We start from the raw sequence: 16,953 nt of genomic DNA, 5'->3' as shown, positions 1-16,953 counted from the left end.
GAAGGTTGTCGAGGTAAAGGAAGATTTGAATTCCATGCATTATACAGAATGCAATGACAGGAGCCAAGCATTTTGTGAAAACCCCTGGAGGTGTAAGAGAACAAAGGGCAAAGCACAAAACTGAAAATGAGAGGAAGCAACAGAAAAACGTAAAAACTTCCTGAATATTGGGTGGATAGAAATGTGAAGATAGGCATCTTTTATGTCTAGGGACACCATGAATGCCTGGGGAAGAATTAGAGGGAGAAGGGAAGGTAAAGTCAACATACAGAAAGAAGGGACTTTGAGAAAGGTGTTTAAATGGGAAAGGTCCAGGATGGGTCTCCAAGGGCTATCCTTCCCAAGGACCAGGAACATCCTGGAGTAAAATCCCTTTCCTTTTTGGGAAGTGGGAACTTCTTGGACAGTCCCCTGAGAGATCAGGTCTGCGATGGCCTGAGAAAAGAAGCTCAACTCATCTTTGGTGGTTGGTGGGATCCCCCTGAATGAGGGGAATTTTTCCCAAACCATGAAATACCCTGTTTTGATTCCAGAAAGGACCCAAGAGTCCTGAGTAATTAGCTTCCAAGTAGCAAGAGATAGGCTGAGATGAAGAGACAAGGGAGTGGATGGTCCTGGTGGCTGGTGGTCACAGACAACCTGGCTTAGGCTAGGACTGAAAGGACTGTTTTGGAGTAGAGGTGGAAGGAGCAGACTTTGAAGAGGTTGGCTTTCTGGGTCCTCTCTTACTTTTAGAAGAAGAAAACAGGGATGGCTTTCTTAAAAATGCAGTCTTAACCAGGTAATTAATTTGATATCGTGGAACTGGAGATACAAGAATGCGTTTAAGGTCTTGTTAACTCCTTTCCTTTCTCCTGAAAAGACTTGAAGAGTTCTGCTGCTGAACTCCTAAACAAGGCTTTATCATCCAAGAGTGCAGACGGCAATTTGGCCTTGAAATTTTCAGGCAGAGGTTGTAGCCTAAGCCAACAGTATCATCTAAGGGCTGACTGAGTGGCAGCTGCCCTAGTGGAGGCATCAGCAGCATCATAACTGCACTTGATGGAGTGCTTGGTCACTTGTGCAGAAGAATTAAGAATAGCTGCTAATTTAGATTTTGCTGGGGAATCTGGGATTTCTGCCAAAACTTTCCCTGCATCAACCAGAAGGGCCAGGGAGTACTTTGCCATGTGGGTCTGATAATTTATTGCATGGAAGGCCAAAGTGGCAGAAGTGTAAACCTTCTTTCCCAAACGTTCCACGATCTTATTCTCCTTATCAGAGGGTAACAAGGAAGTGGATGGTAGCACTTTTAAAGCCTTATCCATAGAAAAAGATATGGTAGCTGGATCAGCAGTAGGAGCCTTGAAAAGAAACTGGGAGTCCTCAAGTACCTTACAGAACCTGTCTGGACACTTGGAGGCAGGAGGCTGAAAGTCTGGACATTTGGAGGCAGCCGAGAAAACATCCAGAAAGGCAGGCAGGACTGGAGGGATAGTAAAAGGAGATGGGGAATCCATCTGCAAGAAGTCATAGTACCTCTTTTGAATGTCTGAAACTTGGGAGCAGTCCCACTTGAAAAAAATCTTTCATTTTGAGAATAGTCCCTCCAAAAGAAATGTCCTTCCCAGGGGAATTTGTACTATTAGATTCCTCCTCTAGGGAGGCAACCCTTAGGGGGAAGCCAAATGAGTGAAGTAGGCTAAGGACTCTTCGCCAGAGAAATCCTCCTCCTCTGAGGGAGTCTACAGCTGTTCTTTTGAAGGTTGTGGAAGGAGAAAAGGGCTGCAGAAGAACAGAAGAAGGAGAATACTGTCAAAGGGCCATGAAGGCATTAAAAAGGCTTTGAGAAAAAGCTTGCCAATCAGGGGGCTGCTGAGGTGTAGCAGGAGACACATGTTTAGTTTTAGCCTTCTTTTCGGGGGGGGGTTTCCATATGGTAAAAAGTGGAAGGACCGGACGTCGGACTGCATTCTATGATAGCGGAGACACATCCTCATGCACCATGATTTGTGTGATGCCATGAGAACCTTTGGATATAATGAACCTGGGTTCCCCCTTACTGCGATGATAGAATGCCTACCCTTCTCTCACTGGCATCAGGAGAAAGTACTGGAAGAGAGGGTGCAGCTGAAGGTCAGGCCATGATTTTTTTGGCCTTCTTCTGTACAGGCTCATCTGAATGGCCCAACATCACATCCATCTCACGTGCTAGGCACTCAAGACACTGGTTTTCTAAGTATAATTTTAGAGAGGGTAGCCAGCTCCCGAGGGTCTTAGGGATGAAGGACTTGCAAACAGTGCACTCGGTGTGGTCTTGGTCTGGGCCTAGACAGAAGAGGCAAAGTTTGTGGGTGTCTTTATGTGGAATATGTCTTCCACACTGACACTTGCCCTTCCTAGCTGACATGAACCCAACAAACAATCAGCAGCAAAAAATTTTAAGAAGAAAAAACCCCACTGGGTACTTATCTGTTAAGTGGAACACAATGGTTCTGGCGAACGAATGTCTGGAGCAGGTGATCAGACAGGCAGCAGAAAAGTTCTGAGTTAGGTGCATGCTGATGTCTGCTTTATACCCAATGTCTCTTTATGTCCAACATACACATTATGTTGTGCGGAGTAGCACGTACCTTACAGTAGCATAAAGACTTTTGGATACTGGCCAGACATACGAGTCAGCCAGAGGCAGACTCCGTTATGTTATGAATACTGCAGCATATGAAATTAATAGAAGGACATCACCAGAGATAAGGAACAAAAATAAGTCATCCAATGAAGAAACAAGATGCAGGGGGAAGGCGGGAACGACAGAATACTGCAACACAGAAGAGAAGGACATCTATGGTTATGGTAAGATTTTACACAACTGTTCTATGTCCTTATTCAATGTTGCAGTGTTCTTAACATGTGGGAGAATACCAAAGCTTAGTAAGAACTTGGGAAAAGGAAGGAGCACATTAACTTTGTACAGAGGAATTTTCTACAAAGCCATGGAGAATAGCTCTAGCAAACCCTGCTCTAGATTTGGAAATGGTGCCCAACTTGTAATGTTTGGTAAAAGTTTGCATAGAAGACCATTAGCAGGCTCTAAAATAGAATTAGTAACCAGGCCTTTAAAGAATGCTCCTGAGGCAGCAGCAGATCTAATGGAATGAGCCCTAACAGTCGCGACAAGAGATTTTTCATGGTATTCATAGCAAAAAAAACAATAGCTTTAGAAATCTAAGAAGAAACTGTCTGTTTAGAGACAGGCAGACCCAGAGCCCTGGGATCGAAAGAAACAAAAAGCTAATCAGACTTCCTGATAGAAACAAAAAGCTAATCAGACTTCCTGATAGCCTTAGTCTTAACTAAGTAGAATCTAAGTTGGCTATATACATCCAAAGTATGCAAGATCCTTTCACTAGAGGATTGAGGAGAAGGAAAGAAGGTGGGCAATTGAATAGATTGATTAAGTGACATCTCATTCACCACCTTAGGCATAAAAGAAGGAGTGGCATGTGGGGACACCATCAAAGCCTGAATCTTAGAAACCCTCCTAGCAGATGTCAAGGCTAAAAGAAACACAGTTTTCCAAGTATAGAAGTTCAAAGAAGCAGAGGTTGCAGGCTCAAAAGGAGCCACAGTAAGCTTCTCTAAGACATAATTCTAATCCCAAGGAGAAGAAACTGTTTTCCTGGGAGGCTTAATATGTAGTTTGCCTTTTAGAAAATGTTTCACCTCCAACCTGGAATCTAAAGGTGGAGATAATGGCAGACATGCAGAAACAGCAGACAAGTGAACTTTCACCGAAGAGTATGACAAGACACTGTCAAGTAACTCACACAAGTAACAAAGAATTATAGGAATATCCACAGTAAACAGATCCTGATTTCTGGAAAAGCACTGCATGAAAAATCTCTTCCATTTGGATAAGTAAGAGTTTCTAGTACTGGGTTTTCTGGCCTCCTCCAAACTCTGTACACATCCTGTGAAAAAAGGTACTGGAAAGGAATCAAAAGTTGATCACCCACAGGGTCAACTGTAGGGCTGACAGATGTGGATAAAACAGAGATCCTTTATCTTGTGTGAGCAGGTCCACTCTGTAAGGTAACGTGTGATTACTGCCCTTGCCTAAATGCAGAAGAAGAGGGAACCAATACTGCATTGGCCAAAAGGGAGCTACCAGCAAGATTTTTGGCTTGTCCTGCTGAATCTTCGACAGTACTTTCTGAATTAGAGGGAAGGGGGGGTGCATAAAAAAACATGTCCTTCCATGAGAAAGATAGGGCGTCCACCTTCCAAGCCAGAGGATGTGGGAGTCTGGCACAGAATAGACAGGGTTGTCTGTTCAGAGGGGAGGCAAACAGATCCAGAAGAGGAGTACCCCACTGGTGGACCAAGTCCAGAAACACATACCTGTGAAGCATTCATTCATGAGATTGAGTCATGGACCTGCTTAGTGCATCTGCAACAGTGTTTTGAGCTGATGGGATGTAAACCACAAGAAGAGTCACCTCAGGCTAGCTGGAGAAATGTTGGGAAACTGACTGTCCATAGTAGCAGGTAATTGTTAAGTAATAATTTGTGAAAGGACAAATTAGATCAGCTATTGCTGTGGGATTATCAAGGGGACTTATTCTATAGAAGATGAGAGATGAAAAGTGGTACTTTTGCCACAGTTTTGTCAGAATTAACTCCTTCTGCTGGTAAGATTGCATCTTTACTATTAAAGGTCTAGGTTGTTTTCTCATAGCCGGGTTTGGAGCATACACATGATGTTTCCTTTCAATTAATGATTCCTGTTGTGGAATACTAGTCCAGTTGCTTATTTGTGCTTTCATAAATTTAATAGTATGTTCCTTCCAGCTTCTCGGATACAGCAGAAAATCTCAGGTTTTCCCTATGTGCTAATTCTATTATTTTATGAAACATTTCTTCTTGTGGAGCCTCATATTCAGCCAGACTTTTCTTCATTTCAGCCTCTTAAGTTTTGCATTACTGGAAGTCATGTTTAGAGCTTGAACTGCTTTTTGCTACAGTACATTTCCCAGTCACAGTGTTTTTCTGTTGCCTTTTGTAGTGGATTTTCCTTCAGGTCCTCTGGATTTCTTTTTTCCTGGCATCCAGGCAGTGCACTGACTAGCCAGTTACTGCAATTTACCCACAAATTTAGGTCCATTGGCTTTCTCTGCTAAGTTTTTGTTTTCACACTGGGATAACTAGAATTAAGCCGTTACTCAGTGTGCAGCCATCTTGGAAGTCCCCCATTTTTTCCCAGACACTTTTACTTAAGTATTACTTGTGACATAGACACATTTATATTCATATAAAAGTAATTAAACTATATTAACATAAACATTATACTTCACATGCATTGCTATATATCATATACACTAAGCAATATAACATAAATTCTTCAATTCTTGCCTGTTTTTTAAGAAACATCTTTATTAAACCATCACTTCCTACATAGGCAATCATACCTTTATGTAAATGAAAACACATTCCCAGTTGCAAGCATTATAAATCACTTACAATCTACCCAATCTTTCTCACTCAAACATTACATAGCTCATTTAAGTCCTACCGCCTTTTAGATCTCATTCCCCCTTGTATGTACTGTTCCCACAAATCCCATTTTTTTCCTACAGAGTTTGCTCCTACCCATTTCTAAATATCTCAATTCCAGTTATTTTATCTCTGTTACTATATTCGCTACTTCCAGTATAGCTGGTTTATATTTTGATTTCCATTTTGTAGTAATTGCTTTTTTTTGGCAGCCATCATTATTAGACACAGCAAGGCCTTACCATGTCTAGGCAATTACAATTATGTATCATAGCTCAGAAAAATCATCCCTCTCATCAAACCAATCACCCCACCCAGCATCTCCAACACAGCATCCCTCAGGAATCCTTAAAGTCTGGGAACTCATCACTCTCCCAGAAAATATGTTCTCAATTACCTCTTTATTCCATTTCACACCTCTAACATTCATTGTCAGCTTGAGGAAAAATTCTCTGGAGTCTACTTGGGGCATAAAAATATCTACAGCTTCCATGGGACCTGATAATATCCCAGGCTGTATTCTGCACCATCTCCAGCAAGAACTGGCTTTGCCATTGAGCACCCTATTCAACCACAGCCTAAGTACAGGCTTCATTCCAGCAGAGTGCAGAACTGCCATTGTCATCCACTTGCACAAAGGTGGTGCCACTGCTGACCCTGGAAACTATCCCCCATTAGCTTGACAAGTTTGATCTGTAAAGCCATACAGTATATTATTATGGGTCTCATAAACAAGGACATAGGCAATCTCCAAGCACTTGACCCCACCCAGTTTGGATTCATCAAAGGCAGATCTTGCCTGTTGAACCTGGTTGACTTCTTTGAGACGGTCATCAAGGCCTTGGATGAGGGAAAGTCAGTACATACAGCTTATCTTGACCTGGCATGGCCTTTGACACAATCCCCCACTCGGGCATCATTGAAAAGCTAACACAACTTGGGAGTAAATCCCCATCTCATCAGGTGGGTGGTCAACTGTCTCACCGACAGGACCCTCAAAGTCAAAATAGGTGCCTCCACCTCTGATAGTAGACCTGTTGCTAGTGGAGTTCCCCAGGGATCTGTCCTGGGACCTCTACTGTTTGGCATCTACTTCTCAGAGGTCCAGGTAAAGACCAAAAGCGTGTGGCTGACCAAGTTTGCAGATAACTGTAAGTTGGGTGCTGTCATTGACTCCCCAAATGATGTTAACATACTGCAACAGGGTCTTATAGCAACTAATGACTGATGCCAAAGTCATGGCCTCAAACTAAATGCAAAAAAATGTATCATCATACCATTCGGCAAAAACATGACCCCCTACTGATTACCACATCAACAGCAACCTCCTAACCACACAACCTGTGGTGTGAGACCTGGGCACTCAAGTTGAATACCTCACATTTGGCCGTCATGTAACAGCAGTAGTCAGAAAAGCCTTTTACTTGGTTCATCTCATAAGTAAAGGAACTGCATCCAGAAAAAAGGAAGTTATTACCTCTCTATACTGCTCCCTCATTACAGGAATAATTGAGTATAACGCCCCATCTGGTGTGTACCTCTCCAAATCTCCTAACATCTGCACCAACTGGAAAGGCCAATGAAATACCTCACAACAAGAATCCACGGCCTACAACACCTGTCCTATGCTTACAGGATCAAATCACTACTACTCTATTCGGTATCGTACAGATTGCTCAGGGGTGATCTGTGTCTCGCCTATAAGGCAATCTTGGTCCTGCCCTACTACAGATGCTCCATATCCGTAAGTCTAACTTCTCAAGCATTACCCACTCGAAAGGCCTGAATCTAATATGTGACATCAACAAAACCTGCTGGAGACACAGGTTTGCCTCCCACAGACTGCCCATCTCTGGAATAGACTTCCTATACACGTCAAACAAGCACTTCACTGACCTTCTTCAAGCGCAACCGTGATGAGTGGATGAGAAACCACAAATTTGTCCCAGAAGGGGGTGTCCTCACTGACAGGGGCAACAGGTGCTGACTGAGGTTTCTTTTTGGGGATAAACTCTTGGCTAGGCTTGTAAGGGCTGCAGGGCCATTAGCCTAGTAACCTCCTATGATCCCAAGTAAATATTTCCAGGCAAAAATCCTAAATCTTACAGATTTTTGTTGCATATTTGGGAGATATACATATATCCTCCTATTGTTTCTTTGTGAATTGCCTATCCAGTTTCTCGTCCCAATCATTTCCAGCCTTTGCTGATTGATTCTTATAGTTATGTAATATTTTACAGGCTCTACTAATTATTCCTTTTTTAATGGCAGCTTCTGTTCTAGAAAAACTCTACCAGTGCTGGTCTTTCATTTAGGACCCCCCTATTTCTTTCTCTTTGCCTATACCCTGATATCAATCCTTGATAGGGAAGGCAGTCTTTAACCTGGTTCCGTTGCCAAGTTTTCTCCAATAAATTCTGGCCCCCTCTTGCCTATTGTCTGTATCACTACCTGGAGTCATCCCTATCAGCAGAATCTCCTTTCTCCTTTCCTGTGTTGGTTTAGTTCTTAGAATACTTTCTACTACATTATGGATATAATATTCTGATTGACTACTGTTATTCTCCTTAAAGGTCTGCATCCAAAATCCCAACCTCTCCTTGTTTCTTGATCTTCCCCTGTGTTTCATCATCATCCCTTTCCACTTTGAATTATAGTTTTCTGCTTGTGCTAGGTATACGAGTCTTAACTGTGTGGCTCTGAAATACCCCTTCAAATTGGGTAATCCCATTCCGTCCTGTTCTACTGGAAGACTCACCTTATCCCACTTGACTCTTGCCATCTTCCCCTCCCAGATAAAGTCCTTCAGCTCTATATTAATTGCTACCCACAACTTGTCCTCTGTTTGATAAAAATATGACTGACCTGTGTATAAGACTAAAGGGACTAAAAACATTTTAACTGCTTGTATCTTACTATTGATATCCATATAACTAAATTTGTTTATTTATTTATTTACTGTCATTTGTTAATCGGTTTAGTCCAACTGAGCCAGGGGCCCATTTTCAGTAAAGACCCTAGGAGAAAGGCTCCAGATACAAGTAAAAATATCACAAAAGTATTACAAAAATATCACAGAAAAATGGTTATCTTTACAATGATAAAGTTTCAAGTTGTTATACACTGAGGAATTGGAACCACATTTTACACAGTTGTGTTCAAGATGCAGAAAAATCAGGTACATAAATTCAATATGTCAAAATATATCCAGGTAACAGCTAGAGACTCCATGTAAATCAGTATTTACAAGAGATATGGAGTAGTGTAAAGAAGTAAAGGAAGTATTAGAGAGATAAGCAGAACAGAAATAAGATACATGCTTAGAATAAAGAAGATATTAGTTTCCATTTTCTCAGTTTTTCTATTATCTTTTGTTTAGTCTCTTCCCGCATATCCTTAGCTGCCACACTAGAATCATTTTTAATCCACACTCCTAAATATTGAACCAGTTTATGTGTGGGCACATTATTTACCTCTATTGCCTTTGTTTTAGCTTCATTCATTTTGTATCCCGAAAAGATCTGAAACTGTCTCAGAATGTTTCACAAGACTGTAATGTATTTTTTCTGGTTTTGTCAGGTACAAAATAATATTATCTGCAAATAAAGCCAGCTTTTCTTGACTACCATACCAATTATATCCTTGAATTTCTGAGTCCCTTATTTTCTTTGCCAATAGTTCTAAATATAATACAAATAACAAAAGGGAAAGAGGACACCCCTGCCCGGCTCCTCTGCTTAAGCAGAAATTATCAGAGGGGACCCCACCCTCTTTAATTTTTGCCTCATATATCCTCCTAATCAACCTTACCATTTTATCAGGGAATGCAAATGCTACCATTGTCCTGCTCATAAAGTCCCAGCCTACTCTGTCAAATGCTCTATCTTCATCAAGACCTAACAGCAACAGTGGTATTTTCTTACATTCTGCTTCCCTCTGGATCATCAGTGTTCTGGTAATGTTGTCAAATGTTTGCCTCCCCTCCACAGTGATCCACATCTATCAATTCTGGAATCACTTTTGCCAGTCTTTTAGCCATTATAGACATAAACAATTTATGATCATGGTTTAGTATTGAAATGGGCCTGTATGAACCTGGATCTTTTATTTATTTATTTAAAATTTGTTGACTAGGAAAGTCTGACTAGGACTGAGCCTATTTTCAGCGTAGACCCAGGGAGAAATTCTTCAGATGCATGTCTTTGGAATGTGGGAGGAAACTGGAGTACCCAGAGGAAACTCACGTGAATGCATGCAAGACATGCAGACTCTGCATAGAAAATACCCTAGCTAAGAATTGAACTAGACAACCTCTTGCTGTGAGATGACAACATTAACCAGTGCACCACTGTGCCACCCATCTGCTGGGCCAAAGATCTGATGGATCTTTACCCTCTTTAGTTATTACAGCTACCACCACTTGCTTCCAGGATGTTGGTACTTATTCCCCTTTTAAAATACTATTAAAATCTTCCAGATCTTTATCATTTTTCCCCTCCAAGCTTCCAAACTTCCACAGGAATGCCATCTATTCCTGGGGACTTTCCTGCAGACTGGTTAGACATCACCATTTTTATCTCATCTCCTCATATCCTATTAGTAATGGAGGCTCATCTACCTCTAACCTTGACATATTTCATTCTTCCATAAACATTTCCATTTGCACCTTTTCTTGATTTCCATAATTCTCTGCTTTATACAGACTTTCATAGAATTTCTGAAAATTTTCTAATACTTCTACAGCAGCTCTTGTTATCTTCCTTGGTATAGGCTCCCTAAGCTTGGCAACAACCCTTTCTACCTTCTGCTGCCTGAGTCGAAGAGACGATCGATTTCAATTAAATGTTTGAAAGTCTTTGAAAGTCAAGCTTAGCTATTTCTAAACCACTAAAATTGAACAAAAATTGTGTCAAAATGAACAACTGCCCAAATGTAAGCAAGAAATGTAATAAAGCGCTTTTCGTTTGTCACTATGTGCAAACATCTTCAGATGTAATACATTTAAACAATGCAGAATTTAAAAGGTAGTACAGCAGTCATGTGATCTCATACAACAAATCACTATTCACTAGAATTCTTTTTAAAATCACATATGCAAAAGCGTATTCGTTATTACAACACAAAACTACAACTACAACTCACAAATGAAAAACAAAAGCAATAATTAGAAATATCTAAAATATTACGATTACTAAAACATTCCTTCAGTAAAGTCACTAAAAAGAATCCAAACACAAATCACAAATACGAACACATACAGTCTTAACATAAAACACCAAATCAACTAATGCAGTAACTTGTTGCTTAGGAAACTTCATACTCAGATTGCATATATAATAAACAGCAAAACTTTTACTATAGCTTCTAAATTAGAAAAACAAACATCCATTATCTCACTAAACATTTTAGCTTCAAGAGGCATGCAATCGAACATACATCATTAATGTCTGGGTAATTGTATGCATTCAGATGTATTTGCCAATACAATTCTAATTTTTCTAGTATCAAAGTGCTAAGTCCAGCTCCACCATCCACGATCACTTGATCTATCACCCTGAATTTGAAATTGTGGTCACTTGCTGTGAGGATGTGCTTTGCTAATGCATTCTCAGTTTTGTGTTTGTCAATGGCACAAAAGGTGTTCATAAACTCTTCCTGGAATTTCCCTTCTGTCTTACCTATATAATATGCTGAACATTTTTGGCATTTTGCCAGGTAGACAACTAGTTTAGAATTACAATTAGATTTGTTCTTAGACGTATATACTAGGCCATTGATTTAAAATGTTCTACCTACATCCATGAACTTACAAAACCTGCACATCTCACACCTAAACATCCCTGGGTGTCTTGGAGTCTTGGTGGTCCTAGCCTCTAATAAATTCTTCACGTTGAGCTTCTGAAGACAATTTTAGGAACATCATCTACCTTTCCCACTATTACAGGATCATTCGTAAATATCTTCCAATTTTTATGAATGATATGGGACAGTACAGAACTATCAATACTAAATGTTGTAATCAAACTCATAAGGAAGTTAAATGTTACTCCTGTCCTCCCTAGAATCAAATCGGGCTGATGTAGTACTGCTTGAGTTACCTCTTGATTCAGCTAAACCTAAAATAGGGATATAAATTCCGTTCAATCTCTTAGTTTTCACTTTCTTGATTAAGGACTCAATTAGGTCACTAGGATAGTCACGACTCAGAAACATATTTTTCAATATGTCACACACTACTACAAAATCTTCGTCCAGAGTGACGAGCTGCCCTCACCAACTGGCCTTTGACCACAGACCATTTCGGGTGGTATGGATGGCAGCTAGAAAAATGCAGAAATGAGTTAGAGTATGTAGTCTTCCCGTAGATTTTTGCCAGGAATGTATTCCTAACTCTATCTTTTAAAGGTGGATATCAAGGTAATCTATCTCATCCACATTACAGCTGAAAGTAAATTTGAAGAAGTTAGTGGTGTTGTTGAGGTAATCTACAAAGTGTTCAGCTTGTGCCAAATCCCCCTTAAATATGATAAAAATATCATCCAGGTATCGTGTGTAAAAAGAAATAATTTCCTGTATCTCCCTTTTCTTGAGGATATACTCTGTTTCCCAATACGCCATGACTAGGTTAGCCAAGCTAGCCCGACATGGCGAACCCATGGCCACACCAGTTTTCTGGAGAAAATCTTCATTGTTGAACAAAAAATAACTGTTCAACAAAATGATGTCCAAAAGTTCTTCAACTAAATGGATCTCGGCTTGTTGGGCTCCCCTTGATCTTATCATGTAGCTAACCCATTCAATCCCCTCCTGATGGGGGACTGATGTATACAGATCTTTCATATCAATCGTTCGGAAACTATGGTCAACACTAATGTCTAATCTATTTTTTCCAAGAATGACCATGAGTCCTTACAAACTTGCTTTTCTAAATAACACAGATAAAGTACATCTCCAACAAGTACCCAAGACTACAAACCTTACACTATGTTTTTTGTCTCTGTTTACTTTTTAATCGTCACCAGGGCTAAGCACTGACCATGGTCCATGAGAATTAGTGTTCTACCCTGGTAATAAAATGAATACACAAGTAAATAAAATTAAGCACACTGAGTGACTAATTCTCCATCAGGCTACCTTTAAAAATAAGGCTGCTAATAGCTAATGATCATGGGAAGAAAAAGGTTTTAACAGCACTTTGTGCAGAGACCAAGATTACAGCCATACTGGTTTCTTTGAAGGCGAGTGGCTTTCTTGCATGTGTATAATTTTACTGCACGCATCTCATTATATAAGCAGAAAGGCCAGCAAAGTAGAGAAACTGAGCAATCACTGCTATAAATTAAAGGGTTCTAGACGTGAATCCTTTTCTTCTGCTTTCTTTTTTCTATAAGTGAATCTTGACGGTATTTGCTTGTATGTCACCAAAACCTGCAATAGCCATTTAGATGTCTTGTATCATTAAAACAGCAATACTAAATCAAGATCTTAAAAGCACTAAGAAGTTTGCAAGTGAAATCTAGAACCTCCATACAATAACAAGCTGCATGTGAAATCTGGAATATCTATACACTATCAAATTTCAAGTGAAATCTGGCAGTTAGTGTCTATTATTAGTCAGGCTCTTACTGCTTTCATCTATATACAAGCTTCATCTGCTAAGACATAGTGCAAACATATGGAACACATAATATTTACAGACAGAAAACATCAATTATCATATCCTAAAAGAATTACAAGCACTCCTTTAATAATTACCTTTATTCTATCAGGCAGGAATTCAGCAGATGGGTGTAATAATTCAGCATCTCTTTTTGCTTCTTCTGACCTGGTTCTAAACTCCTGATTTGTGGCATCTGAACTGATTGACCCACCCTGACTCCAGTCCGAACTAGCATCTAGAACCAAAGCCAAAAGCAGAATTAAAAGAAAAATGCAGCAAACAGCAGTCACAACAGGAATTACAAACTGCACCAAAACATACCCTCCTTATTTGACTATATGGCTCAAAGTCTGCATGCCCGTCTACAGTCTATTTATTAACACAAGAAGCAGCAAATAAGCATTATTGAAAAATTATGTACTACTAAATATATGCAGTGGTTCGGCATGGATGGTCATAAATATGTCATACAAACTAAGGCATTTGCCATGCCATTCATTCTCTGATTATCCACTTAATCCGGTACACGGTCATGTGGGAGTCGGTGCCTCTTCCAGCATTCAATGGGCACAAGGCAGGGGAACTAATATGGACTGGGCACCAGTTCATCACAAGACACACACACACACACACACACACACACACACACACACACACACACACACACACACACACACACACACACACACACACACACACACACACACACGCAAACAGAGGGAATGCAGAGGATCATCAGTTCACCTTGCATTGTGTCTTGGGATTTGAAAGGAAACAGTAGTGCCCAGCAAAAACTCAAGCAGACACCAAGAAGACATGCAGACTATACACAGAATTGGTTTATCCTCCTATCTGATGAAAAAATAAGGAATGTAGTTGGTAATATACCCAGATTTTAGTATAAGAATAAGAAAATTTTGAAATGGCTTTTGTGTTTTGGTAATGGGAGGATCCCAGTGTAAAGATGGGACTTCCCCTTATGGTAAATGTAATTATTGCCATGTGTTACTGAATATTCTAATTTTTGTCATCTAGTTACTAAAGAATGGTCTGAATTTAATGTCTCTGCTAATTGTACTATTTCATATATAGTTTATCTTGCCTTGTCCAGTATCTGCACTTTCTTCTATGTTGGCAAGACTGTTTGTCCACTGCGTGAGCGCATAAGGGAGCTAAGCATGTTATTGAAAAAGGTCATGATCGCTGTTTTTGGCTTTATGGTAATTATTATTTTGAATATGAATCCACATATGGGTGATCTCAATAATCTTTTGGAACAGTGTGAGACAAGTTGGATTATAAGACTACATGCAGATAAGACTCCAGGGGTCAATGCAAATATTTCCCTTAAACCTTACTTACAAGCATGACCCATCAGATAGGAGATGTTTTTGCTTTTTATATTTAATGGTTTTACCTATTTCTTTGAATGTTTTTTATGCCAGGATGATCATTATGTATCATTCTGTGTTATTGTTTGCGCTTTTTTATAATGAATTTTACTTATTCCTGATGCTTGTAAGCTGATTGGATGATGTAATAGATGATGTCTGGTTATTTAAGGTTTAGGAGTGAGATTTTAAATGATCTGCTAAAGCACATATTAGAGTGGGTGCGAAAGTGCTTACCAGTAAAGTGTTTATATGGTTCATCTGCCTTGTTTCGTCCTATACACTTTATACTTTTTTGTTTGCCTTTGGGAGTTTATTTGTGTCTTAGGACCTCTATCCATATACACAGAAGTTACCTCAGCCAAGAAAAGAGCTAAGTGGAAAAACTGGTGCTGTGAAGCAGAAAAACTAACTGCTACACCACTGTGCTACCCAAACTAGACTGTGGCAAGCCTTACATATCTTCAATTTAATTCACAGCACAAATGTAAGTAGCTAATGTCACTGTGAATATTATGGTACTAGATATTACAGTTTCACAGTGGGCAAATATGAAAAATAAATGGCTGTTTAAAAGCAAATAGCCCCTAATTTCTTACCATGTAGAACTGAGCTCAGTATTGAAAGGGTTAATCTGTACTCACACATCCAGCTACCATAACTATGAAGACCCACACACCCAGAATAACCGCAGGTGACAGCTCTGGTGGTACCAATATAAAGTGCATAATCTCTGCAATTCAGTCATAATGCATGTTCTATTTCCTGCCATACAGCCAGTGTGGTGCTTCTTTACCCCACAGTGAAACAGTCAAGATAAGATACTCCACAACATCAAATGGCAATAACTCTCAAGATACAAGACAAGTATAATTTAGTAAATCTTCTTCTTCTTTTGGCTTTTTCCCGGTTAGGGGTCGCCACAGCGGATCATCTGTCTGCTCATGATTGGCAGTGGAGTTTTACAGTGTCGAGTTGCCAGCCCGGCGCCCAACCTTCCACAGAAGGCACACACACGCACACACTCATACCTAGGGCCAATTTAGAGTGTCCAATCCACCTACTGCATGTCTTTGTGATGTGGGAGGAAACCGGAGCACCCGGAGGAAACTCACGCGACCACAGGGAGGACATGCAGACTCCGAACAGCAGGCACCCCAGCCGAGAATCGAACCGGAGAACCTCTTGCTGTGAGGTGGCAACGTTAACCGCTGCACCACCGTGGCCGCCCCAAGTATAATTTAGTAAATAAATAAATAAAACAGAATAAAATAAATAAATGTAAGCTGCAAACTTCCTTTTATGGAAAAAGTTTACTTGGAGCTATAAGATGGAAATTTCCCGAGCCCTAACTCTTACATCAAACACTCACATCACTGAATTATTTAAGAAATACAAGGTTTCCTTTAGTTTAAAGCTCATTCTACTTAAATATCAAGTTTTTTACTATGCAAAATCATTGGTTTATCACACTGTTTTAGCCTTCTTTTCCTATGAATCACATATGATGTTCAAGGCTACTAAGTCTTACAGCCATTACGCAGTGCCAACTCCCACCCTAGACTGTACCTCCCTTCTTGAGCAGGGCTGTGGTAGTCATATTATTTATAAATACCTACTCAATTATCCAGGTCCAATTGGAAGGAACTTGTATCACACTGTTTTATTTGCAGGTGGAGTCTATTCCAGAGGTGAAGGAGAAGCTGGACAACAAATCGGTCTCTCCACCTGTTCCCTGTAATCTGTACTAACATACTGCTAATGTTTGCAAATGTAAATACATTTTTTTCTATTTTAATTACAATACAATGTAAGTTGTGATGCACTAAATGACACTTAAAAGTTCAGTCTACAGCCAGCAAAAAAGATCCTTAAAAAGCAATTTGAAAATCTGAGTGCACAACAGGCATGAATGAATAAACAAGAACTAATGCAAAAACATCTGCTGTTAATGCACTTCTACTTCACCGACAGTCAAATATCTACATAGTAATACAGCTGAAAATGATCTGCAATGATTATGAAAGAATGCAGACATACTTGCTTAACAGACCATGTTAATTACTTGGCATGACAATTTAGAACGTTTCTACAAACCTAGTCTCATCGACACTGTGGAAAACAAATGAGCAATCATCAAGAAAGGCAGTGCAAACACATCTCTCTGATGTGACCTGCAGGCTGCAATATACTATGTGTTAAAATGGTAGTATTATATCCCAAGGAGTTTTTCAGGAGCCTACAGTTCTTGGAAAAAGATGAAAGACGTGGCTCCAGAATGCTATAATTGTCTTCCTCCCCCAACAGAGTGGAGAACTTTGAAATAACGTGTTTCTGGATCATTAAAATAAACATCAAAACTTTCTAGAG

At 39.9% G+C, this 16,953-nt stretch overlaps 1 protein-coding gene across 4 annotated transcripts in view; it reads right to left on the bottom strand.

Moving 5' to 3' along the window:
- The window catches only part of AKAP9 (A-kinase anchoring protein 9), a 3,155,794-nt gene that overhangs the window by 457,453 nt on the left and 2,681,388 nt on the right, over positions 1 to 16,953 (bottom strand). For all 4 annotated transcript variants that reach the window (XM_044067665.1, XM_044067666.1, XM_044067667.1 and 1 more), the window contains one exon: positions 13,288 to 13,427. In XM_044067665.1, coding sequence (XP_043923600.1) covers positions 13,288 to 13,427 — 140 coding nt within the window. The remainder of the gene's footprint in view (positions 1 to 13,287; positions 13,428 to 16,953) is intronic.

The sequence above is a fragment of the Protopterus annectens genome, chromosome 3.part1, assembly GCF_019279795.1.
Source record: "Protopterus annectens isolate FY-2018-M chromosome 3.part1, PAN1.0, whole genome shotgun sequence".
NCBI lineage: Eukaryota > Metazoa > Chordata > Ceratodontiformes > Protopteridae > Protopterus > Protopterus annectens.
Note: the sequence above shows the minus strand (reverse complement) of the source record. Positions and strands in the feature narration are given on the sequence as shown.